At 36.4% G+C, this 27,123-nt stretch overlaps 1 protein-coding gene across 23 annotated transcripts in view; it reads left to right on the top strand.

Moving 5' to 3' along the window:
* The window catches only part of KIAA1217 (KIAA1217 ortholog), a 234,508-nt gene that overhangs the window by 191,961 nt on the left and 15,424 nt on the right, over positions 1–27,123 (top strand). For 17 of the 23 annotated variants that reach the window (XM_087947723.1, XM_087947725.1, XM_026675686.2 and 14 more), the window contains 10 exons: positions 1,996–2,100; positions 2,558–2,607; positions 6,863–7,035; positions 13,384–13,559; positions 19,059–19,189; positions 20,413–20,560; positions 22,768–23,248; positions 24,165–24,336; positions 24,875–25,026; positions 26,373–26,498. In XM_087947723.1, the coding sequence (XP_087803849.1) occupies positions 1,996–2,100; positions 2,558–2,607; positions 6,863–7,035; positions 13,384–13,559; positions 19,059–19,189; positions 20,413–20,560; positions 22,768–23,248; positions 24,165–24,336; positions 24,875–25,026; positions 26,373–26,498 (1,714 nt within the window). The remainder of the gene's footprint in view (positions 1–1,995; positions 2,101–2,557; positions 2,608–6,862; positions 7,036–13,383; positions 13,560–19,058; positions 19,190–20,412; positions 20,561–22,767; positions 23,249–24,164; positions 24,337–24,874; positions 25,027–26,372; positions 26,499–27,123) is intronic. The other 6 variants (XM_087947721.1, XM_087947719.1, XM_087947734.1 and 3 more) reach the window with 2 other exon arrangements.

Below are 27,123 nucleotides of genomic sequence, written 5' to 3'. Positions count from 1 at the left end.
ATCCTAACATAATTATAACCATAGCTAAATACCACTATTTCCAACCTTACCTGAGGTAGCCTCCTCATTAAGGAGGTTAAGCAATTCCCTCTAGACATATACAACTGGCTTGTGGTTTAAAGGGCCAACTACTGGACAGCCCTCTATGACCAATGATCTAGATGGTATGAATTGGACTAACAGGTTTTTCTATACATAATTGCTCCAGACAGTGAGAGCTCGGTTTGATGGAGCCCAAGAGTCCGAGTTGGAAATGGGATTTTTTTGGAGAGCATTTTGGACTTAATGCTTGATTTCAAATTATTTTAATTTTGGATGTTTCACGGATTTTTTTTCATTTTATTTGGTCTACAGATCTTTTAATTATTCACGTATTCTTGTAGAGCTGCCAGAAATCCTAAGGGATTGCAGTGGGGTATAAACATAAATAACTGTTGATGTTATCTAGTTTGGTAATGAAACATCTGCAAGAAAGCAAACTCAGAGAGCACCAAGAATCCAAATATCAATAAATAACTCATCTAGTTAGCATCTGGATTTTTGCAGCCTAGTTCTGGTAGCCACATGTGAATTGCAGTGCAAAAGCTGGAGACCATTAGGTTTAATTTAGAAAGTTCCAAGTGCAGCTCCGTTTATGAGGAAAGATCAAGAAAGACTCTGAGCTATGATCAGCCAAACTAAATAATAATGGTTAAGATATAAGTCAGTGCCTATCTGCCTCTGTACAGGATCAGAAAATTTTGTTTATCAGTTACATTTATGCCACTATTTCTTCAGGGAGTTCATATTTTGAAGGTTCATGTCTGCCTGAAGAACAATTTTTGACTGATCAAGGATTTGAATGAGGATTTTCCTACTCCCCAGACAACATTTTGACAATGACAATATTTGATTTCCAAAATTAATATGATTCGGAACTACAACTCTCAGTAGCCCTATCTAACATAGCTGATGAGGAGGAATTCTGGGAACTAATATTTTATCCAATATTGGTTCGTCTAAAAAAGAAAAACAGTCAGAAGCAAGTATAGAAATATAACTTGGTGCTATGACTGATATAGCTTCTGTTCAAATATCTTTCCCTCCATACTCTGTCATTGAATGAGAAAATGTCATCATTTCAATATTATTCTATCTATATTTTCATTATGCAATAAACATTTTTATTGCATAATGACTTACTGTAAAATAAGAGCATGCAATAAAAAGATTGGAAGTTTTCCCTTGTAATTGTACCTATCTCTTTTCATACTTGGGTTTATTTAAACTTTGGTTCCTCAGAATGAGGCAAAGAAGACTTGGGGAGAGGGACAAAACAGGAGAAATCCAGTCAAGGCGTTTATGACATGAATTTAAGATAGGGAGTGCAAGAACTTGAGAAAATTCAGATGATTCTTCCCTTTGAAGAAAGAAATTCTAACTCAGTCAAAAAGAGGAAGCAGCAGAAGCTACCAGACATAGATAAGGAACCAAGAAACGCTAATATCATAGACCAGTGTTTCTCAATCTTAGCAATTTTAAGATGTATAGATTTCAATCCCCAGAATTCCCCAGCCAACTTAGGGAATCATGAGAGCTAAAATCCACTCAAATTTGCCAAAGTTAAAAAAATTGTGGAATAGAATATTTTTTACAAAAAAAATAGGTTTAAATTTCTGATTGGTTCGTTTGTCAATAGTCAAATATTGATAAATATTTATTGACCTTGTTGGATGGGAAATCTTGAGTCTGTAAGTGTTCATGGAATGTTGTATGGTCAATGAGATATACTGTTGGTTATACAGGAATGTTAGTCTGATAGTCATGTTGGGTCTGTGTGTTTGTATGAGTGTACATAAATCAATTGGCCTTTTGTCACATGATACATGCAAATGGATGTTCACAGACTATAAAAGAAACTCCATGGTAATTTTCTGTGATCCTCATTCCCTTCAGAAAATCAAGTCATGGAAATGACTGTGTTTGGCTTTAACCAAGGATTCTCTTGTCTTACAGAGAGAGGATGCAAGCCATGGAAAAACAGATTGCCAGTTTAACTGGCCTTGTTCAATCTGCGCTTTTAAAAGGGCCAAATACAAGTAATAGCAAAGATCCTTCTAGGTAAAAAACCCCAAAATGAAATAAAATCATTAAATCTATTTCATTGTAATGATATTAATGATCACCATGGGGGTGGTGTGGGAAGGAATGTCCCAGGACAAATCCTGACCTTGTTGGTTTCACTTGAGTCAAGATTTCAAATTCACATTTTAGAAAGTTGGATAAAGTAGAAACAACAGTAATTCATGGAGATTTGCCCTATTCTTCTGATTAACATTTCAATTAATCATCTCTTTTGGTGGTGGACCTCTACTCTTCTTTAAAACTATATATTAAAGTGAGATCATAGAACATAGCAAGTAATTAAATTACAAGGCAATCTATATTCTAGTCAAGATGTAATTTAGATTAAAATTATAAGCAAAAGCATTGATAGTTCATTATTTAAATAGTTTGCATTATCTGACAACATCAAGATGATTTTAATATAATTATTATCTACTTTTCTTCCATTTAGTGAGAAGATGGTCAAAATTGTAACAAGTAAGAGCAGTGCTGAGAAGGCAGGTAAGCTTTCTTGTGATGTGATAAGTACAACAGAATTCATTTTACCTTAAAGGAAATTCTGGGAATCAACATAAAAATTTGAATGTGCCATAATACTTTCAACTGTTAAGAATCTGGCCAAGGAGCCAAGGAATTTCATGAAACTGGAGAGAAAGCAAGATACTGTTTTTGCTAAATATGAAGCATCCTAAGATGATAGTCTTTTGCAGTACTGAGATTAATTGTTTAGTTTGTTTTCTTCTTCTATAGCTCTATGTTTAATTTGTATGAACAAGCATTATAAAGACATTGTAAATCTGTAATGCTTTTTGTCCAAGGAAACATAAAATTCTGCCTTGGATTCCTGTGATTTTGGGACAGTTACAATGGAATGTAGTGATGTAAAGAGTAAAATTCAAACAAAATCATTTTTATTATATTACCTGGTCTATTTCCCTTCAGAATGCAAGAGTATATAAAATGTTGGTCTGCAAAGAAAAGAGCACAGAGCACTCAACCACATAACCTCCAGAAGTGTCCTGTGTCCTCAGGGGGTGTTTTACAATATACAATACCTGGTTGATAAAGAATTTGGGCATATAAAATAATTAACTCATCCTATCAATTCAATGCCCATCTTTCTTGAACAAGTGTAGAGCTGGTTTTCCAAACCAGTAAAGAGCTACAACATCTTGAGGTGTTTCAAAAAATGTATCATTTTTTTTTTTTACAAGTGATAAATTGGAAGTCCTTCCTGGAAAAATGCTTTCAAGAATTTCAGCCTCCGGTTTATTTGCTATCACTAAGCCTGGCATTTGAATGTGCCTCCTCAGAGTCATTAAAAGGCCTTTCAAAGTTGGCAAAATTGACTGTTTTAATTAGAAAACATATCCCACTTTGTTTCTACTTGGAAACCACTTCTTAGTGCTTGAGACAGAAAAAGAATGAAAATTTAACTTTGGGTTTTACTGACTAATCTACTTTAGAGAGCCAGTTGGTGGTCTAGTGCAGCAATCCCCAACTTTCCTGGCTCCACAGACCAGTGGCTGTGGTGGGGGGGAGAGGGGATAGTTTCATATGTGCAACCTAGATCCTGTGCATGCGCAAATGAAGCTTTCTGTGCTTACCTACCACTTCCAGTTCCCAACAGGAGTTGTGAACCCATAGTCTAGTCCAGTGATCCCCAACCTTTTTTACGCCGCGGCCCGGTATCCCCAACCTTTTTTATGGCGCGGCCCGGTACCGACATCAGCTGGGCACCGCCATCTTGTTTTGATGAAAAAGTGCTTCCGGTGAGCTCACCGGAAGCACTTTTTCATCAAAACAAGATGGCGGCGCCCAGCAAGCCAGCGGCCCGGTAGGACTTGTTCCACGGACCGGGACCGGTCCACGGACCGGTGGTTGGGGACCCCTGGTCTAGTCCTTAGATCAGCCTAAAAACCTAGAGTTCCAATCTCACTTTAAGTCATGAAAGACAGTGTCTCTTTTTCAATCCAGCCCACCCTTACAGGGTTGTGGTGGGGAAATAAAAGGAAGGGGGAGTATTAGATATGTTTACCATTTTGAATTATTTGTAAAAATACAAAAGATGGGATATAAATAAAATAAAGAAGAGAAATAGAGATAGAAATGGCTAGTCCTTGTTAATTTGGTAAAGTTGAAGCTGCAATTTTGTTTTGTATTTTACTGCACTGAAAAAGTTGGAAGTCAGTTCTTTCCCTTTCCCATTTCCTCACAATTTTTATTTTCGTTTGTATTTTATACCATGATTAATTCCAGTAATAAAGGAGGTACATGGAAAGGGATTGACTTTTAAAAGAGACTGCATGAAGACATCTACGCTGAATACGCTCCTGGGAAGACAGCATACCCAAGCCTTGAGCTCAGGCATTATATTTCTCTCTCTCTTCTCTTTCTTTTTGTGCCTACAGAGCTGCCTCTAAACATGGCATTGCCCAGGGTTGCATGTTTGAAGAGGCAGGCACAGCTGGGTGGGTGTGGTATGCTAGAAAAGAATCTACATCTGCCATTTTAATTTCTCGCATGAAAGATTACGTAAGAGTCCTTTTTATATTGCTGAAACATCATCCAAACAAAATGCCAACTGGAAAACACATGACCTATTGCAGAGAAACGAGCTATTTTCCCTCACCTCATTTTCCCCTTTCAAGATGGGAAATTCCTTTTAAACTTTAATTGCTTGACAGAAAAACTATCATTCAGATTTTTTTTTATTGTTGGAATCAAGCCCATCTGCAACTTCACTGATGTTCAAAATTTTGAAACAATGGAAAACCAAGGCCGGAAAAACAGTTCTGTGCAATGTTTAGGCTTCCTTTAAAACTAAATATAGTGAGGTTTGGGGCTTGAATTGAAAAATAAAAGTATGACCTAACCAGTCAAGAATGAACTCCATTGTAAGAGGTTTAAGATTTTCCCACTCAGCAACATGCCTTGCCCAATTCTGGATTCCAACTGATAATGAGGAAAGTAATGGAAGAAAATAATATGAAAACAAAATGAATTATTCAGAACAAAGATGTGTTTTTCATGCTCATAACAAAAAAAATTCCAATTCCAAACAGAAAGGACAAATTTCTCCTTTAATTCTGTGTCTAACTTTATGATTTAGCATTGTTGAGCAAAATCTGTTAGTCTGAAAATGTCATGTTTTCTCCCTTTAAGAAAACATTTTTGAACAGGCTTGGTCAATATTAAAAGCTTAGTTTTTCTTCTTAAATATTTATAGAATCAGGTGAACTTTATATACCTATAATTATAGGTTTTATTTATATGTTCTTTTGTATTTTCTTATGGTTTAAAGTTTTCCTTTCCTTTTGTTCTTGTATATATTTTATTTTTGTGTAAATGTGTATACAGTTTACTTTTATCTTAGATTATTTTATGTAGGTCTAAATTATTTTATTTTATTTTATGAATGTCTGTTTGAAAATGGCTCAATAAAAAGTGTAGGGGTTTTATTTTTTTAAAAAAAGAACAAAAACTATTATGCCACTAAAGGGATTGGTATAAGCCATAAAGTGTTAATGTAGATTATCAGTTCTTTTTTTCCCTCCTTTTTTGTAGCTGTTCTTGGTTTGTACTTTGATGGGTTATTTAGAGCAGTGTTTCTCAATCTTAGCAACTTGAGGAAGGACTTCAGCCATCAGAATTGCCCAGCCAGTAAATTAGGGGAGTCTGTCCATTGAAGTCTACATTTTCTACAGTTGCTAAAGCTGAGAAAGTCTAAGAGGTTGAGGGTGGTGTGATGCAGCAAAGACAGCAATATCAAAAAAAATAATATCAGGAAAGCAGAACATCATGCTAAAATGTAGCTGCAGGTGGTAAGTAAAAGAAACAGCTCTGGCTGCAGACTAAGCCTCTAATCCCTCAAACTCAAGGATATATTATCTGGTTCCACCTATTACTAATTTCTCTTTTTACTATGCAGCACTTCTTTTCCTCTGGCTGGGTTCATGTCAAATCATAATTTATTAAATGAATCAGAATTGCCTGGACTTGCATAATATCATAATTCATAAATCAAGTGGATAATACAAACTCCAGAAATTGGACCTCGACCAAATCCAATTCTTACAAGTTTTGTCAGAAGCTGAAGGCACTGTTATTGTGCTCCTTCCTTTTGTTTTTTCCTATAACATTATCTCTGTGGGGTTGAGTAGGCTAAGAATATGTGAATGGTCCTAAAATTACTCAGGGAGCTTCCGTACCTAAGAATGGACTTCAAGATATATCTAAGTCCCAAACACACTGACTAACCGTCATGAAGGAAAGAATCAATTTATATTATCAAGTGGTAGTGACTACAGTGTGTGTGTGTGTGTGTGTGTGTGTGTGTGTGTGTGTGTATTTCTGCTCAGATATTTGATGAAATCTAATCATCAACCTACTAGATTCTGACAAATTCAGTATCATATATATAATTCAGGCTTATTTATAGATGTTACTGAATTTGTCAGAATCTAGTAGACTAGATTTCATTAAATATCTGAGCAGAAAAAAAGTCCCAGGTTTGTTTACATTATATATAAATTATATTTTGACAATGATTCTCTTTTTGTTGTTGTCTCATCTGTTCTCTGTCAACACATCAGTCAACCATTGTGCCCATTATATTCTAATCTCTGATACTGTTTTTACAACAACAAGTTTATTAAGTGATCCATGGGAGCTCCAATTTTTAATGATTGAAAGAGGAATAGAAGAGAGGGAAGTAAGGTTATTAATGGAGTCATTTGCCTATCTTTATTTTTAGGATCCACTCATGACTTCACTGGGAAGAATTCATTAGCAGAAGTTGAGATTTCCAGTAAAAGCCCCCGCCATTCTCTTCCATCAAATTCCGCAGCCATGCAATTCAGTCTCCTTAACATGAAACGCAACGTATCTGATCTCCGTCTTCAGCTTCTCCAGATCAGGCAGTTACAGGTATTGTTATATCAGAGAAGGCATCCAGTGAGGTGCAAGCATATCTGTGTTTGCATTTTCAGACCCATCCACAAACTAAATCTTAGTTACATTTGAAAATTCACTTTTCCTAATTTTATAGTGTACTTTGCCAAAATTACCCTTGTTAGAAAATTATTTTGAGTATCTGATGTAAAATTGCTGAGGAATATACTTTTTGAAATGAGTACCAAAATGCAAACACATTTTAATTTGAACTTCTTTAAAAAAAACAAAGAGATAGTCATGATGGCACAAGCCTCAGAGAAATTTAATAGAACACTTATCAATGTGCCATTTTTTAGATTACACAAAGTTTATGTTGCTTTTCTGCAACAAATTGATCAGATACTTCTCTGAAAGTTACTCTGAATATTCTTTCAAATTATTAGTGTAAACATCACATTAAAGGTTTGTTTGTAAAGGAAGGTAAGATCAATAGAGCAACAGTCATATACCATAAAGATGTGGCTGCCGTAGTTATTCTTATGAATAAATTAAAATGTTAAAGATACAACTGATTGGTGAAAATTGAAGTTTACCCTTTATCCATCTCACCAGCCTGATAACATATGTTATATCATCATGTTTATAAAGCTTAGAACGTTGCCTATTTTAAAACAAATAAATAAGACATATATTTTAAGGATGTCTAAACATTAAATTGTAGTGTTTAAAATATATATTTTGCAAGCCTGCTTTTGGTTTTTATTTTGATTAGGGCAAGTTCATATTGTAACACGATCTAGGAGTCCTAATGGATAATCATTTAAATGTGAGCCAGTAGCATGCTGCATTGCCAAAATGCCAATGTACTCCTAGGTTTCATCAACAGAGAAATAATATCAACATTAGTGAAATACTAGCACCATTATACACTGCTTACGTAAGACCACATATAAAAATACTGTATCTAATTCTTTTATCTATTATCACCAGAATAGATAAAAAGAGAACAGCACAATAGTTAAAAAAAGACTCTAGAAAGAGTGTAGAGAAGAACAACAAAGATATTGAGGGATCCAAAAGCTAAAATGTATGATGGCTGGTTTCAGGAATTATTCTAACAAAAAGAAGGACTAGGGTTGACATGATAACAGTCTTCCAATATTGAGAGGCTGACACAAAGAAAAAGGGGGCAACTTAATCTCCAAAGCACCTGGAGGCAAGACAAGAAGTAATGTAGAGAGACTTATCAAAGAGAAATCCAATCTAGAACTAATGAGACATTTCCTGACAGTGAGAACAATCAGTGGAACAGCTTCCCTTCAGAAGTTGTGGGTGCTCCATCACTAGAGGTTTTTAAGAAGATTTTGGACAGCCATTTGTTCAGAATAACATAGGGTCTACAGCTTGGGCAGGGAGAGTGGATTAGAAGACTTCCAAGCTCCCTTTCAATTCTGTTATTCTGTAAGGTCATCTAGACTGCCTCCTCTCTGGGTAGTCTCTCTTAGATTCCCAAATTCCTTCAGTGGCTGAAAAATTCACAAGATGGTTCTTTTGATTGGCTTTTCACATTTATCTGAGGAGAATAACAACCCAAATCATCTTTTCACATTTATCTGAGGAGAATGACAACCAAATCATCAATTTTGTAAAGAAGACATGTTCAACTATTTAATCAGAACTAATTTATGCTCATTAATGTGTATTCTTTAGGATTCCTATATAAAAACATGAGTTTTTGTTTTATTTAGAGTCATTGTCTATGTTGGTGCTCTTGTTCTGATCTTTCCAGGAGTTATTTATAGTAATTTAAAATTTAAATTCTTGTTATTACTCACACAAGAATGATATCTTATTTAAGATATATTAATATCTTAAAGTACATGCCCTCAAGGTGCTTTCTTTCAAAACGCAACCGGACTTTCTTGTTTTGCTGGAAGACATTTGGCTTCTCACCTAAGAAGCTTCTTCATTTCTGACTGAATGGTGGAGAATGGAAGGATTTATATTCCTTGCTGTCATGCAGTCAAAGAGGGATAACAACCACATGACTGCAAGGTATATAAATCCTTCCATTCTCCACCATTCAGTCAGAAATGAAGAAGCTTCTTGGATGACAAGCCAAACATCTTCCAGCAAAACCAAAAAGTCCAGTTGCCATTTTGAAAGATAGCACCTTGGGGACAACTTTGACCTGGATGCCTGAGAGTCTCCATAGACATCTTAAAATATATGTTTTAAAGAATACAGTGAACTATGTGGAAAAGAATCTGAAGTATCTTTTTGCTTCAGAGATGTTGAAGTTAACACGTTTTTCTCTCTCAGCATACATATGAATATGGTAAGAGCATTTATCCAGTGATCCTCCATAATGTACAAATATGTGTCTATATGCAGCCAAGGTTGATTCTAAGGACATGTGCTTTCAGTATCCTTCATCACAAACAATAGAAGCAAGCAAGAATAGTTCGTTCTGTTCTTTGGCCAAATGACAATGAAAACAACACGTAAATATTTATGGAAAAGGGCTAAAGGCATCTTAATGGCCAGTTGGTTTCAAAGTACAAAGTACAAAGCATTGGCCTTTTGTTTTGTTTTGGGATTGTTTATCTCATCTTTTGGTCTTCAGTGTTTTGTGGACAGAGAGGGAGGGTGAGGTCGTAAAAGCAGAAATGCAAAAAGCCATAACTGCCTATCGATAGTGAGATCATTATTTGGATCAGTGATCGGGTTAATGTGTGGCATAATTAAAAACCTTGGCCTCTGTTCATTGTACGAGAAAGAGGGTCAAATCACTAAATGCTTTCCCAGTTCTTTCTCTAGCCAACCTGTAATTGGCTGAGAAGATCAATAATGCTGCATCTGACAGTGGCATCCAAAGGTAAAACAGAAGCAATAAAGAGGACTTTCATAGTCAGAGATGGTACATAATAATAAGCCTTTTCTAGGAGTATAAATATCTACTCATGAGTTGATCAGTGGAAGCTTCAAGCTTATGACTGTAATGAAGTCTAGACTTCTCTTCATAAAAGATGATGGTCATAAGTTGAGGCACCCATCTAACTGATTCAATTTTACGATATTTTTTGCAGTAGTTGTGAAGTAACTATGGCAGTCATTAAGTGAGTCAATACATTCCTATGGGCGTTTTTTGCTGAAAAGGCTGGTTTTGGGGGAGGGGCAAGTTGTAAATCACATGACTCCGCAACACTGCAACCAGCTTAAAAGTTATTGGTTGTTAAGCAAGGACTACTTATATTATAGAAACAAAGAGTGCTGTGATAATAGTAATCAGTTCCTGCAGAGTCTTGAAATCTAGCCATATCCTATGTCAACTTCATAGAAATATCTCTTTCTACTGTCTGTATGTTGGTTAAAAAAACAAGTTTGCTGCCCATTCTAGAAGACCTAAAAATCTTTCAGCCAACCATGCTGGCTGGGGAATTCTGGGAGTTGAAGCCCACCCATCTTATCATTGCTAACATTGAGAAACATTCGTTTACATTACAGACAAAACCTACATTAAAAACCTACATTACTTGCAAGCAGATCCCTAGTTTAGGTTACATATTGTTGCATGTTTCCTTTCTAAGTCTGTGGGCAAAGATATTTTCTAGAGCTTGTCCAGGAAATTATAGTTGGGCTGCTTGAACCCGAATACAAAATATGTATCAAGCACTAATTTTAAGCTATCGCTTTTCCCAAAACCAGCAGCCTTCAGATATGCTGGATGAACATTCCATGTTTCTTCACTATTCACTATTATATACATTGGCCTCGCGGGCTGATAAGACATACAGATAGTCCTTCAGGTACGACAGATCACTTAATGGCCCTTTGAAGATACAATAGACCGTCCCCTCCCAAAGCTACTTACAACCCCGTTTCGGAGACTGTTCACCCTTATAATGGGATGCTGCAGAGGCCCACCACCACCCATCCTGCTGGGTCCCTGCAGGCCTTTGAAATCCCATCCAGCCACCCAAGGCAGCCTAAAGCTGGCAGAAGAACCTATTGGCGCATGGTGAGCTATTAGAGGTTTTAGGCCCAAGCCTTATTTCCATCCAGCCATCGAAAAGAGCCTAGAGCCAGGCAGCAGAAGCTACCAGCTCACAAGGAGCTGTTGGAGCTTTGGACCTAGGCCTTTTTCTAGCAGCTCATCAAGCACTGGTAATTTATGTTACACAGCTATAGGCCACCTTGGGATTTGGTAGCCACCTGGCGATCCAGTAGCTTCTGCTGCTCAGTTTTGGGCTGCCTTGGGTTGTTGAGTAGTATCCATAGGAAAGGGAACATAGCATGGGGTGCCTCAGGGAGATAGAGGAAGCCTTGGAAGGCCTTGGGTAGGTAGGCCTTGGTTTGCGCTAGGGCTTTGTCTACCCCTGTCGAACCAACCTCTGCTTAACACCTGCATGCTCATTTAACAGCTGCATCAGGAAGAGCTGGGATTGGAGGTTGTTAAGTGAGGCTCTTTTGCTTAATGGCTATCACAACATGTGACCATAATAGGTAGACTCCATTATGATCATATTATATCTAGGACAGATCTGGAAAGCACCAAGTGTAGTTTTCCTGGTTAGATAGATAGATAGATAGATAGATAGATAGATAGATAGATAGATAGATAGATAGATAGATAGATAGATAGATAGATAGAGAGGGGCAGGCAGACAGGCAGGCAGGCAGACAGGCAGACAGACACAGACAGACAGACAGAGATTTATAACAGCATTGTCTTTGCTGGAAGTTCTTTTCAAGGAGTCATAAGCAAAATCATTAGGTGCTAATGAAAAATGAAAGCATCTATTTAGCCATATGAAATATTGGATTACTGAAATTATATGATTTCAGTGCTCATTTAGAATGACAACATCATTCTAGGAGCTGCAATGAGACGTGAAAAAAGAGGGAGGAGACAGAAACAACATTAGATACAATACTTGGCTAACTTGAAACTTAACCATATGATCCACTGTAATCCTTCTTTCCTTCCTTCTTAGCTAATTGGAAACTGTACAATCTCTTAATTTGAATTCTAAATCTCAAAACCGCCTACACTTACTTGAATTCTTCATAATGTAGTCTGTTTGCTCACAAATTTCAACTAGACAAATGTTGCAGGAAAAAAAAAAAACAAGTTAAACCTGGGTGATCCTCATTGCCTTTTTCTTCATAGCCACCCAGAATCTGTGTTATCACTGTGTTATCTGATAGGAGGCCCTGGTGTTTCAAATTATCTCTTCTGTATAGAGATAATAGGAAAAATAGAAGGTGCAAAGCTCATTTGATACTTACTTGAGCCTCATCAAATTATTATTAGATTATTATTATTAGTTTTTTTTATCCTGCCTTTATTAATTTTATAACTATCTAAAAATGGCAAGCATACATAATAGTCCTACCTCCTCCTATTTTCCGCACAACACCAACCTGTCAGGTGAATTGGGCTAAATGAGAATGATTGGCCCAAAATCACCCAGACAGCTTTCATACCTAAAAAGGTACTAGAACTCTTAGTCTCCTTGTTTCTAGACCAGCACTTTAATCAGTATACAAACTGTCAGCATTACTATGTTCTGAAGCTGTCAAAGAGCTTGCCAGGAGGGAATGGAAGACCACAATGCACATAAAAAGGGGCAAAGCCTTGATTACATGGTTGTGGCTTCCATTTTGACTTTTTTGTCCAATAGGTATACTAAAATCTAATACATTCTCCCTCTCCTTCCCTCCCTCCCTCCATCCCCTCCTATCTCTCTGTCTCCTCCTCTTGCACGCGCACGCACACACACATTTTTTGCTGGATCCTTTTTGAGTCTATCTCCACTGTTTAGATTTTATTTTGTGGGTTTCTTATTTATGTTTTCATATTCATCACCCAATTGAATGACTGATCTATCCAAACAACGACCCATTTGTGCCATCTTCAGGAAGGGGAGCTGCTTTGTGTTATTAGAGAGTAAAGCCTTTTTGGATTCTTATTTGTATCTGTGCCTAAAATTGAATTGTAGAAAATTGTTGCCCAACACATCAGAATGTGATAGATACAACATGCTAGACTGTTTTGCTTATAAAGCTAAAGATAATTATATCTACAGCCTTTTTTAAAAAAAAAAAATTAAAATCCTTTTAAAAACCCACTTAGTTTTTTAAATCAATATTCTGCTGAACTTGGATGTATACTTTATATATTAATAGCATTCATGCTCATTTCTGCTTCCCCTGTTTGTTTTTTAATGTGTAAGCATTGATATATATTATTTTTTTAAGTGTGTTCAGCTGCAATCTTGTTTATGCAAACCCATTTCTGAGCAATGGGATGTGTTGAAATAGGATGGATGTTAGGCAGGACAAATTGACACTGATTTTTTTTTTTTAATGTAACAGCTTCAGAATCAGGAGACATTAAAAGCCATGATGAGGAATGCAGAACTGGAGATCAGCCACAAAGTGATGGAAAGAGCAAAAAGATTGGAAGACCCCATGCAGCGCCATCGCCACCTGGTGGAGCAAGAAAGACAGAAATACCTCCTTGAGACAGAAAGGGTTATAAAGAGCTTGTGGTAAGTGAAAGCGAACTCCTGACAGGAATTAGTTATTATTTCATCAGCCTCTCACATAATTACTGAGGTTTGAATAAGGGCATAGTGAAATCTGGAAAGGAAAGCATTTTCAGTTTATATTTTTCCCCTTTGCTTAGACTCAAGTTATTTTATTTTTTGTATATTTATTAGTTGTATATTCTGCAAGGGACTTATTCTTCAATTTCCCTTATTCTTTTTTGGCCTTTGGGGAGGGGAAAAAAAAAGATTCTGTTTTTCTAAGGCTTTTTTAAAGGCTTGCTTCAATCACTCGATCGATTTTTATTCTGTCATAGAGCAGTGGATAAGACACAAAAATCACAGTTAGGATAAAGAAAAACATAATTGTTCTATCTAAAATATCTGAAAAGGATTAGAGGAGACAATATATCATGCTATATAAACTAGAAAACTGTGGCGAAGGAAATAAAATATCAGATTGATATGATAATAACAAATTAAAGTAATACAAGTCAGGAGGGCAGGATATTTAGTAAAGAGTATAGATAATAATTCCTGGTGAGCACCTGCAAAGAGAGGGCAATACAGAATAATGTGATCCACTGTTTCAGTTATTCTTCCACTGCATGGACATAGTTTCAGTTCAAATGAGTTCTTTTTATAGTTTAAGCCTTGTTTTCTACAGAAGGTTTGGATTCTGAGTGATACATACTGAATGATAGTTTTGAGGGAGCTATTTCCTCATCAGTCTACAATAGTTACTTGTCTCTGAAAAGGCTGGTTGCCTCTTTAAGAAGAGTTCCTTTACTTCCTGGAGGTGGAGTGGAAGTGTAAGAAGCTGGAAAAACTATAGCATACAGTGGGAGAGGTGAAGCTAAAATAAAAGCCATCCACAAACAACTTTGACTTGGTGTTAGAGAGGGGTCACCTACATCCAGCCAGCTAGTACTGCCATTAAGGGAAATTCAAGAATTCTGGCTCCCATTTATTAAAAAAGATATTTTTTGTGCTTTGGAAAAAATTAATAAAAACAATCTCTTTTTTCATCCAACTGTAGAAAAACTTTTGTAGACAATAATGAAATGTGTGTCTTTAGAAGTCTTGCTAGGTTAAAGTTCTATGAAAGTTTGAGAAGGAACCTTTTTTGAAATTGGTGGATTTTCTTCTGTCTCAGCAAGCAGGGGATTAGGTTTTGCTCGTGAGCCTAAGGAAAGAATTAAGGCTTTATGAAATGATATTCCACTATAAAACTTCATATGTAGGGGGGCAGTTGCACAATAAGCACACTTTTTCAGATATTTTCCAATGAATTTTGGCCACAGTATATTTTACTCCTTTTATTACATGTATATACATGCAAGCCATCAGTCTATATTGCTTACAGCTTTTACTAGGAGATGAATCAGAGAGTTGCAGATGCTCCAAGCTTGTTTTATAAATGAAATTAATTAGGTGGCCTTGAGCAAGCAGCTCATTCTTAACCAATTGCCCATGGTTATTGAGAAATTGAGAAATCTGGATACACGAGAGCATTCACAATTAAAACAAATAAAATTCTAACAAACCTAAACATGTATGGACAGAAGATGTTGGAGGTAAGTTCTACAAACTTTCTAAGTAACTGCCATTGGCAGCAGCTCAAGTCTTTCCGATGAGGTTTCTTAATATAATCTATTGATCTCTCGGTATTGGTTGGTTCAAGAGCTTGAAATAATAACTTTTCAGACAAGGTCATCACCTTTACTGATTAAACTGCATTGAAATCTATAATTTTTCCCAGGAAATATTTTTCTGTCTGTATGTTTTGTTAGTTAAGTAATTGCTTCCAGGTTTACAGGTAGTTCTGTGTGTCGAACAGTTTCTTTAATTCCAAAATTATTTTAAGGCATGTCTGTTGCTGCCATTCTTACCATAGTGCCTACAAATAGGCTTGGAATAATTGTAAATACAATATACAAAACAGATTCTAAGGGAAATTATCACTTCAATATGCTGCAAAATGATCTAACCATTGTGTTTATTAACCCAGCTACCCTCTAAATATACTAGTTGGGATATATCAGTTAATCACTGATTCCCTTGTTTTTGTGAATTCAAGATGGATTATGAGTTTTCCCATACCCTGTGTAATTAATTGGTTTGAGTAAAATATTTAGCCTAGAATAATGTTTTGAATCCCATGAGTGTATAGGAACCAGGGTTTTGCTGGTCTAGATTCAGCATTGTAACCATTAATTAATTCTGTAAAATTAATCTAGAGAAGCTGGAAATGGTTGATGTAGACATAAATGTACTCTAGAGCAGGCATGTCAAACAAGCGCCCCCTGTAGGCCACACAGGGCAAAAAAATCCCACAAGGGCAAAAAATAATAATCCTGATATGTCACGATAAGACCTGTAATGCGATCGGGTTTGACACCCATGCTCTAGAGCTTTCAAGAATGAAAGGCCATATATTGAGATCAATTGACTAAAATAGCAGTTTGGAAAAATCATAATGAAATAAATTTAGAGTTAAGCTGCCAACTGTTTAAATCTACATATATTTATAGCCATAATTGAGAATCATGACATCTCTTCTAAAACTTTAGCCTAACTTTAGCCAGGAGACACAGAATTTCTAAATCTTGGTTTGTATTAGTTCTGTGTTCTAGAATCTGGGCCCTTTATGAACCTGTGACAACAGCTACAAAGTCTGTTTGACTATATTCTCCATACTCCTCACAAGATTCCAGTGTCAGAGAGGGGATTATAGGAATTGTTGGTGCATATGTTGGGGGTACCTCAAGTTAAAGAAAGTTCTTGCAATTAATGTTACAGATAAGTGAATTGGATATATATCTAAGTCAGAAAGATATTTATAAAGCTTTGGAGAGTAATCCAAAATCTGTAAAGGTTAGTTCCCTAAATCTTTTTGAGTCATCAAAAAACTTCAGGAATTTGGCTACAAATCTCTGAAAGACAACATTTTGGTTCTTTTTTTTTCTTTTTCAAAAAAGAGGGGAGAATAGAGAAAAAGAACTTCTGGAATCTTGGAAATCCCAGCTATCATTTCAATGATTTAATCCCAGCATTGTTTTGCCCACTTTGACTGCCAAAAAGAAAGAAAATGAGTTGTACCTGCTCTTTCCTAAAAAAAGAAAAAAAAAAAAAAACCTTGAAAAAATTTAAATTCTATGTGAAATCTCCTTTTTTTTTAAAAAGAGAGTTTTAGTTGGTTGGCTTTTCATGTCAACTAATCTTTCTCTTTTTTTTCCCTCTCCTTTCGTCACTTTGTCTTCTGCTTTTGTTTTGTGTTGTGGGAACATCTGCATTAAAAATAATAATATTGGAACATTATTGTCCCTCAATGCACCAATTAAGTAATACTAATCATGGAACTAGCACAATATTATGACTGAACTTGAACTCAAAGAGTAAATGATTCTGATAAACTAACCAAGAGTGATAGTTATTAACCAACCAGTTTTTTCTCTTCAGCTTTGTGAAAGTTTGATACACTACTGTTTAACTATCTTGGAGTTCACATGTTTCATATCATTTCCTTTGAAAGAAAGTAAAATTAATTTTTCATGAATCCAGTTTACACCTTAACAAGCTCCCTAGAACAAATAAATATATGTATACTGGAATGTGCATATATGTATACTGGAATGTGCATTTAAGAGGTTTAAATCCCCTTAAATTTCAGATGGATTAATTCAACTTAAGCTGCCCATAAAAGCCCATGACTTGAGCAATGAAGTTCACTCACTAGGTTTTGTTTAAGTTCTTGAAAGCAACATGATTGTTCCTCTCCAAGTCAATCTCAAAAAGAGATTCCAATGCCATAAGTGCAGCAAAAATGGACTGCTTAAATTTCAGAGATAATGCCACAGTTTTTCCTCCCTACCCATCCCAGTGCACCTCAACAACTAGTTAATATTGAATTTATCTTTAAAAGCAAGAAAATTCTATAGTTTTATCATCCCAGAGTTGCAAGCCACCACTTAAAGAAATTTTTCTCAAACTTGGCAACTTTAAGATGTGTGGACTTCAACACTGGGTTAACGCTGGCCGGGGAATTCTGGGAGATGAAGTCCACACACACATTGACAAATTCTGTCTTAGAGCTTTGAATGCATTCCCCAAAGCCCCTTCCAAATAACTACCATAATGCAATTTTTAATAGGACAGAGGAAGAAATTATTAAACCCAAAGAGAATAATCATAGCTCTTTAATTAAATACATTTTAATTAAATTAAGTAAACATTTTGTTTGGTTTAGTCTAACCCTCATGTTGACTACATCAAAAAATCTGAGTGGAATCAAATTTAATTAGCATTGGTAAGCGAAGACCAGGAAACTCCAGACCTGCAGATGAGTCTGGGAAGTTGTAAAACAAGGCAACCCTGACATCACAGTTGCCCAGAAACTATATGGAATCACCTAAGGAGTCATCAGGAATCAAACATAATTCAAAGTAGAATTTCCCTTTCTACCAGCAAAGGACTCAAATGCGGATGCTATAGGACAATATCCATAGATTTTGAAAGGCTGAATTCCTGAGCTAAATGATGAGGAATGATTCATGGATGCTTGAACAGATTGGCTGTATTTACACAATATGTTTAACTGGATGAGTTAAAGAATCTTGTATCTACTTTTGCACACAAGTGAAACTAGATTAGTTTTCATTTGGGCTTTACCTTTAGCATCATTACCGACCCACTCTTTGTGGTCAATTTATGTTTCCAAGTAAACACCAGTTTCAATGTTTAATGATGGCATCTGTCTTATCCTGGGAAGATGAAAAAGTGTTGGTCACTTGCTGCCATCTAGCGGTTGTTGTTTAGACTACAACTTTGCTTTACGGTTGTTTCCATTAAAAGTTTTCTTTTGAACAATAATTGTTCAATTATTCTGACACTTACAGAATTATGTATAACTCTCTCAAATCAGTGGTTTTCCCCAGATTCCTTTTTTTTTTGTCATCATCCAAGTCATGGTCTAGTTTAAAATACACATTTTTTTTCTTGATCAGTGCAGTATCTTTGATGAAAAAGTTTATCAGTGATTCATAAGTTTAGGTGTTTGTATATTAAATGCCTAAGTGGTAATCAGTTGTAGCAGAACAATAGCAGAGCTTAAAGGTAAGGAGCTGAGCTGAACTTGATTCCTAGTGAAGTTGGGGGTACATGATAATAAATTTACAGTATATGACATTAAAATATTAATTATGTCTTTCTCTAGCTTTTTTTATATCAGTATACTCCAATCTGATATTGTCCAGAATATTGGATTTCAACTCCTGTAGTTCTCCCATCTTTGACAATGCTGCCTCAGAAGTATAGAAGAAAAAATTCAAAGCATATGAAAAATAGGGAGGGTACAAAACATTTTAATGCAATATTCTGACATAGAAACAAGAATTTCTAACTTAAGAATGGAAACCAGAAACATTCCAATTTCTGAGAATGGGTCTTTTGTCAGTCTGTTAAGATGTCCTCACATCCAATTCAATTCTTCTACTTTTCCAGTGAGCTAGAAAGATTTGTTGAAGATCTGAAGAAGGAATCTTTGACATCTAACAGAACAGTAACACTGAAAGATGTTGAAGATGGAGCTTTCCTCTTGCGGCAAGTTGGAGAGGCAGTTGCCACCCTCAAAGGTGCCTTTAGGTTTTTTCCCCTTTGGTTTAAGTATCTAACTAACATTGCCTAGGTTCTTCTTATGCTCCATTTTTCACCAAGTGCATTGGAAGTAAGGTTCAGTGAGGTCAGTGGGACTTAGGTCCAAAGTCTATGTGCCTAGGACTGGGCCATGGATCTTAGAACTGAGATAATTTTGAGGGTGGATTAAGGTGAGGAAAGCTCAAGACCTACTTCTGTACTAGGGAAATTGAAGATAGGATGATGAACTGGAGTTGGCAACCTGTTTCTCCTAACCTTGGCAACTTTAAGACGTGTGGACTTCAACTCCCAGAATTCCCCAGCAAGGTTAAGAAATAGGTCATCCTACTAGTCCTACCTGCTCCAGGTTGATACCATTTACCAGCTAGAAAAGCCTCAATGCATGCATGAGTATCTACTGTATGTATACATGTGAATCGCTCTCTCTTGGATTCAGATATGTTTTAAACTGAAGTAATGCTATTTTTATCACTTCCCTCTTTACCCCTTTCACCGTATTCTATTTCAAGAATAAAAAGAAAAACTCTTTATATACTCTACAAGATTGAAAATCAAGAAATGCTTGCTAGGTAATTTGTAAGATAAAGTAACATTGAATTTATCAGACATCTGAATAGTAGTCTGCTGTTCAGTCTCCTCACCCAAAGCCGATTTTTTTCCATCTAGTACTTGCACATGAAGATGCAGATTCAAAAGCTGGATTCTCCCTCTCCTACCCTTTTCATTTAGTATTTGAGTAATAACCCCATGTCTCTAACACTGGCTGGATCAACACATGATAGTAAGCCAAACTACAAACACTGTAATTTGTTTCATTGCTTTTATATCTAAATATGCTGCCTTGCCACTAAATAACTCAAAGAAATAACATGAGGTCACCTCTTGTTTTAATCCGTGCCAGATTCTTTTGAAAGCCTTAAGTCTGAAAAAGAATAAGTGAACTAAAATGATCCAATGAGTGTCATGTTGAATGGGCTTGAACTTGGCTACTTCTGATCCCAGTCCAGTATGCTAACCACCAGACATCGCTGTCTGAACATATACTAAACTAAAATAATATGATTCACTTATCTGTACTTGATGACTGAATCCAATTAGTTTATTCCACAACCAAGTTTGACAAAATGGCAACTTCAGTATGAAATAGGAACTTAGGCCATCTTGCATTTCAGAAGTGGTTCACAGGCTCTTGTTTCCACAGGTGAATTTCCAACACTGCAGAATAAAATGAGAGCTATTCTCCGTATTGAAGTGGAGGCTGTGAGATTTTTAAAAGAAGAACCTCATAAACTAGATCTTTTACTGAAGAGAGTCCGGAGCATGACAGAAATCCTGACCACACTCCGGAGGTGATACTTGTTATTCCAACCTGTTGAAATTTATGCCATTCATACATCCATTCATCATATATATACTCCAGAAAGACAGTGGATATTTTCACAATCTGTCCTATTACAGTTTTCCTTTGCATGCAAAAATTAAAAATCTAGGAAAATAATAAATTTGTATAATCATATAGCCAATCCTGAAGCAGAATCCTTTTTACAAATATTTTGTGTTAGTGTGTTTTAGAAAGGTAAAATCATTTTTATTTAAGGAAGCTGAATTGCTTCCTTATCATGAATCTAATTGGTTAGGATCAGCCCAATTGATGTTATCCAGTTCTTAACTATTTTTATTGCTCTTAAGGGATTAATTAACCCAGCAGAAAGGCTTAATATAAGGCTACTTTATCTAGGGTGCAGAACTCTGCTCACTAGATTGCAACCAAATCATGTAGAAATTCCTCTTTGATCCCATCTTCTGGGGATGTGGATCAGGGGTGGGATGCTACCGGTTCTGCCTGGCTCATGAAGGAAGGCCATTGTTTCTATAGAACCGGTAGCTCTGAAGAGCAGCAGACACTGAACCGGTTCTGTGTTTGCTGCTGTTTGGCCCACCCGCCTGCCTCAGCTGCCTTGCACGGCACAGTGGAGGTTGAAAAAGCAGGGGGAAAAATGACTTTTCAAATACTGCGCACTTGCTTTTCAGCTGTCCTGGCAGCACAGCTTAAGTTTTTTTTACACGTGCCCGTGTATGCAAAGCACGCATTCACACACAAACTTAGTCACTGAACTGGTAGTAACACCAGTTGAATCCCACCCCGATCTGGATACTTCAATTCAGAATATGGCAGCCATAATGTAAATTCATACTGGCCTCTGTTACATTTTGTTGTCATTAATGGTGCCTCAGGTGGGGAATTAGAAAAAAAATAAAAGGCATAACAGTTAAGGACCCATTTAAAACCTCACTGACATCCCAGTCAAAGATCATTACACCATCCTCATCCAACTAGGTAGATCCTTAACTCTTCCATTAAGGGTGTCATTCTTTCAGATCAGCCTATCCAAAGCCCAGAAATAAAAATCTAACGAATTATATGATGACCATGAAACTAAACAATGTTGCTATGCAACTCTGCATTCCAATTATGAAACTTTGTTTTTCTACCTAACCCCACCTTCTCTTTTCAACCTACTTGAATAAGATCTGGTTTTTCAGAACATGGTCAGAGTTCATTGCAGTTCCATTTTAGAAAGATAATTTGGACCCCAAGTTGATGAACAGGTTAAAGATACTAATGGGCAGGTTCTCCTTGCTCTTTTTCCTTCCTTTAAATACTATCCTCCCAATTTTCAGCCTTGAAGGGCCGGGTTGGTGGTGCTGGGTAAGCAAAAGCTAGTTTCTTTTAAAAAAGATATTGAGGGTTCAGCCTGCAACTCTGAGCTAATCTTCACATTTGAACTCACCTTTCAGAATAAGCCTTCATGAAGTAAGGCCATTGTTTTTATTTTTTTAAAAATGGTGAAATATTTATTGCAAAATAAAAGATTTTTTCTCTCTCTCTTCAGGACCTTTAACAAAGGGATCAGCTTGTGAGATAGTTTGGATATATTTTGCCACTAAAAAAAAAGACATTTGTTGTAACAAACCTGAATCAGTTTGTTGAAAATATCTAGCAACAGAGCTGAGGATTAGACAACTTGAAGATTACATTCAGGCTTGTTTTTGTGGTTTTGATTCTCCCATAATAAAAAAAAAGAAAATAGATGCATCAATTGTTCACTGGGCTTTCTTAAACATATCAATACCACATCTGGTTTGTGAAAGAGGTAGAAGATGTTGATCCAATACTTTCTTTTATGGCCATGATAACCACAGTCCTCAATTTATTTTTTTTATAAAAATGCAGCTTTAGACTCCAGAAAAAATTTCCATCCTTGCTATAGCCAAGAGCCATAAAAGCCATGATTTAGGGAAGCAGCAATCCAACATACCTGGAAGGCACTAATTGGGGAGGGGGAGGGAATAATTGAATTTTTATAGTCCACATGGTTAATGTTTAGTGGGGAGGGGAAGGGAATTAAATGGCTTTACACAAGGTAGCTAGTTGGATGATACCTGGATGATAGATAGCTAGACAGACAGACATAATCAGAGGGGAACCTTTTCTTGAAAGAACATTGAGAGACTGCTAGCTATACTTCACAGGTTGTCAATCTCTTTTTTTCAGGCATGTTACAGATAGTTTGCTCAAAGGTGTGGATCCATCACAAGCTGCCCAATATAATGCAATGGAGAAGGCCACTGCAGCAGAAGTTTTGAAAAATCAAGAAGAAACCACCAACAGCCAACATTCACAGCAGAATGTTGCTGAATCCCCAGCGGAAGTGTCTGTTAAATCTGAAATGATTCCCATCTCCACTGTGACAGTGCATCATGCACAAAGTTCTCCAGTGGTTACCCATCAGTCACAACATTCATTCACATTGGTCAGTCAAGTCCCAAATTCTCCTCTGACCAATAGCCCAGGGCCAGCTATAGCTACATCAAGTTCTCCAACCTACATGGAATCAACAACAATGACCACAATCAATACCCAGCAAATACAGGTGCCTCATTCACCCCCTGTTCCTGTGAACAACAACATGCAAAGTCTTTTTATTGAAGAACTTCACAATGCCAGTACAAGGAACAGAGCTCTCTCGATTGAGGTATTTTGTGCATTTCAAAGCAGAGAGCTGAAGCGTATTTACGTAATTCTGGGTTTGATCTTAAGGGACCAAATAATTATGATAATTATAAATTATTTCAAACCTGACACACTCAACATTTGGAATCTCTCTGCTAGAATATACAGTATCCATATGATATTTATTCATTTTTGTTTCAACTTTTCTGCAAGGTTTTAAAAATTGCAGTAAGTGGTTTGTTTTGGTGTGCAACTTTCTTAGGTCTATGCATTTTGCATGTTTTTAAATATAACTTGCTATAGTAAAAACAGTTATGCATTGTTTTCATAATGGAATATATATATTATATGAACGTCCATGAAGCCACCAAGAGTTAAGATCAACTGTAAAGAGATTTTATCTTTTTAGTCCATTTCTATATGAACAATTTTCCATATATATTTTATGTCCTTCTTTCCCATATATGTCACAGTGCTTGAGCTTGTATGCATGTACCTTTTCCTAGTATATGATGTTTTGTGCAAAATATATAAGCCAAGAGCAATGGATATCAATCAATATTGAACATGTGGCAAAGCCCTTATAGGGAAATGACATACAACTCTGCCTGAATTTGTTCTCTGTGATTCAAACACTAATGATGATTTCACCCATTAACCATTGGTTATCAGCAACCTGTACCAGAGTCATACTTCACAAAGGTCACCTGCTTGTAGCTTCCCTTTCTTGGGAAGCTGGCATACAGAACTCTCTGATGCAACACCAAAGGGGTCTGATTGAACCATCTTTTTGAAGATTATCTACTGACAGGTGCAGAGCATTTTACCCCATGGTCAGCATATGCAGAGATAACAGGAGTAATCAGAGCACCCTCCCTATTTGCTTCATGCAATGCAGAATTCAAAATATGACTGGGATTTACCGTCTTTCTTTATAGAAAGCAGAGAAAAAATGGGAAGAGAAAAGGCAGAATCTGGATCACTATGATGGGCAGGAATTTGAAAAACTACTAGAAGAAGCACAAGCAAACATTATGAAGTCTATCCCAAACCTTGATATGCCTTCACAAGTAACTGTTTCGCCCAAAGCTGATGCAGCACAAGTATCTGGTAATTAAAGTTTATTTCTCCATTTGTAGGAAACACCTGTGACACATTATCAGAAGGAAATGAATTAAAGTTGGAGTTCTCACCCTCGGTTTTAGAGTCTGAATTAGATGCACTAGGAGAGAGAGAGCAGGAAAGCAAGAAGCACAGAGACAAGGGTACACTAAAAGTTAATATAGTGGGAGTGACGATCTAATCAAAACTCCTCCTGTTTTTTACACATGATGCATCAGTATGGCCACTCTTCAGGTATCATGGATAAGTCCTTAATGTTGTTCAGTTCTTACACCAGTCAGCTTTAATTCAGCTAAATGTTTGTTGATCCTGTCCACATTAACTACAATACAAATTTTTGCTCTTCCGTCTCAGTTAGTATTTTGCCAAAAACAATTAGCAAATTTCCTTTGTTTAGATTTCTATCTTGCCTGTCAGATGTAGAAAAAAAAAAGATGCATACATAATTCTAAACTTGAAGCAAGAGTCTATCTTGCAAATAGACTGTATGAAACCACTTCATTGGAGATAATCTTTGATTTTTCAGAAGATAGTCCCAAAACAGAACAGGAGCTGGAAAAGGCAGTGAAGTCTCCACCTCCTCCACCTCCACGGCGAAGCTATGTGCTAGGATCTGGATTAAGCACAAGACTGAGTGAAGTCAGTTATACAGCCAGAAAAGATAACACTATCTCCAAGGTTTGATTATGGAGGCACCTCAGATGTCCAAAACAGGAAACATCTTGGGACAAGATAGTATCTAGCTTATTTTTACATCACTTTGAATTAAGTACTGGGAGGAGGGGAGGTATGATCTAAAGAGGCAAGAAATTTAAAAATAAGATTTAAAACTATATATTTTTTTTAATTTAATAGGTGTGGTTGCTAGCACTGTATAGGGAAGTGCCAACCCCACCATAATTATAATCATTAACCAGCAGGTAATTCCCAGCATGTGGGACTTAGCCTTTCTGCTGTCTTACCAATATACAATCTCACTCATGCCATCTCATTTCTGTGTATACTTAAGGAACTATTTGCACCTTGGAAAAGCTCATCTTATACAAAGGGACAAAATGAATCAGAGCAGTTCCATGGTTTCAGCATATTCTCCTTTAACCATCCGTTAGTTTCAGACTAAAATAAGAAAATCAAAAAACCTGAGAATATTTTAGTCAAATATAAGTAGTCCCAGACTTACAACTAGTTGCTTAGTGATGATTCAAAGTTATGTTGCAGAAAGATACTTATGTCCCAGTTCCAAAGTTTCGATGGTCTCACATACATTGCAATCATGTGACTGCATTTGGGGTGTTTGGTAACCGATTTGTAGCATCCTGCAATCACCTGATTGCAATTTACAACATTTTTGCCAAAAAACCCAGTCTTCGGCAAATAATGGATCCCCTTTAATTGCAGCATTTGCTTCATGATTGCTGATTCACTTAACCATGGGGATTCACTTATTAACTATTGTATAAAAAAAAAAGTCGTAAAATTGGGTCTACAGCTTTATGATCATCACATGTATTATGTGATGATACAGTTTTACGATGATACAGCTTTATGATACAGCTTTATGTAGGCAGGCTACATTATGCTCATAAATCAAGGACTATATGTGTAAAATCCAAAAAGGCCAATATGGCATAGTAGTTAAGATTCTAGTCCTCATTATGCAGGAAAGCCATCTGGATGATCATGGCCAGCTGCTTCTTCTCAGCCTCCATATCAGCATCAGGCTATGGGATAAGTTGAGTGAAAAAACAAACTTATGCTGCATCATGCATTGACAGCGTTGCTTATGTAAAATAGACAACCATGGTGCAAAAATGAGTAAAATCCAATAGGATGCAGGCTTAGAAAGGGCCCAACAATGTGCCTCCTATCTAGATTTGATAATAGGGGATGCCCTGCCTTTAGGAGGATGGGGTAAAGTCCAGATTTCTCCCGAACACCAAATAAAAACATTGAAATAATTATGGGAGCAGTATATAAATCAGATGAATTATAACTTTCTCCTTTCTTGTTATCATGCAATTTAGGAAAGCAGTGAAGATTCTGTTCAAGCAGCATCATCCAAACTCTTCCCAGAAAAAAATGTATCAGCCAGCACACCAATGAAAGATGAAGAGGAAGAAGAAGGAGATAAAATAATGGCAGAACTACAGGTATGAGCTTATCAATTTGCCTAAAGTAGCATGTACTTTTTCTCAGGGAACCTAGAAGGCAATGCAAGAGAATGCAGAAGTTTCCCTGCAATGAGGAGAGGGAATTTGAAACAACTATGGCTAGGATGTAAGCAATTCTGCCAGACAATCATGTACCCAGTTCCATGGTTCATATTTAGATATTGGTCATCAAACTAAGTGATAAGATTAAGATAAATTCTTCATTGAAATGGACATTTGCTGAACTGTATACTGTAGTTTTTTTTAATTTACTGCACTTTAAAGCCAGACAATCTTTACAGTTAGTTTTCCTTTTACAGTCAATAGAAGATTAATACTCATAATTAAACTAGTCTCTATCTTGGATCTCAGTACCATCAACCATCTTAACAAATAGATGATTGCAAAGTTCTTCAACAAGGCTTTGGTTGCCAATGTAATAGTGCCTGTAGGCAGGAGTTGCCAACATTTTCTGGTACCATTATGCAATCTTGGACAATGATTATCCTACCTCAAATCATACATTTTCAGCAGTTTCACATTAATATCCTATGTGCAAATACTATTATCATCTTAGATGGTGCATGAAGAATTCAAAGATTTGTAGGAGCACCAAAGTTCTTAC

Source organism: Notechis scutatus, chromosome Z (genome assembly GCF_049901735.1).
Source record: "Notechis scutatus isolate UNSWTSFEM ecotype Mainland chromosome Z, rNotScu1.2, whole genome shotgun sequence".
Classification (NCBI taxonomy): domain Eukaryota; kingdom Metazoa; phylum Chordata; class Lepidosauria; order Squamata; family Elapidae; genus Notechis; species Notechis scutatus.
The sequence above is the reverse complement of the archived record's forward strand: the minus strand, read 5'-3'. Positions and strand labels throughout refer to the sequence as shown.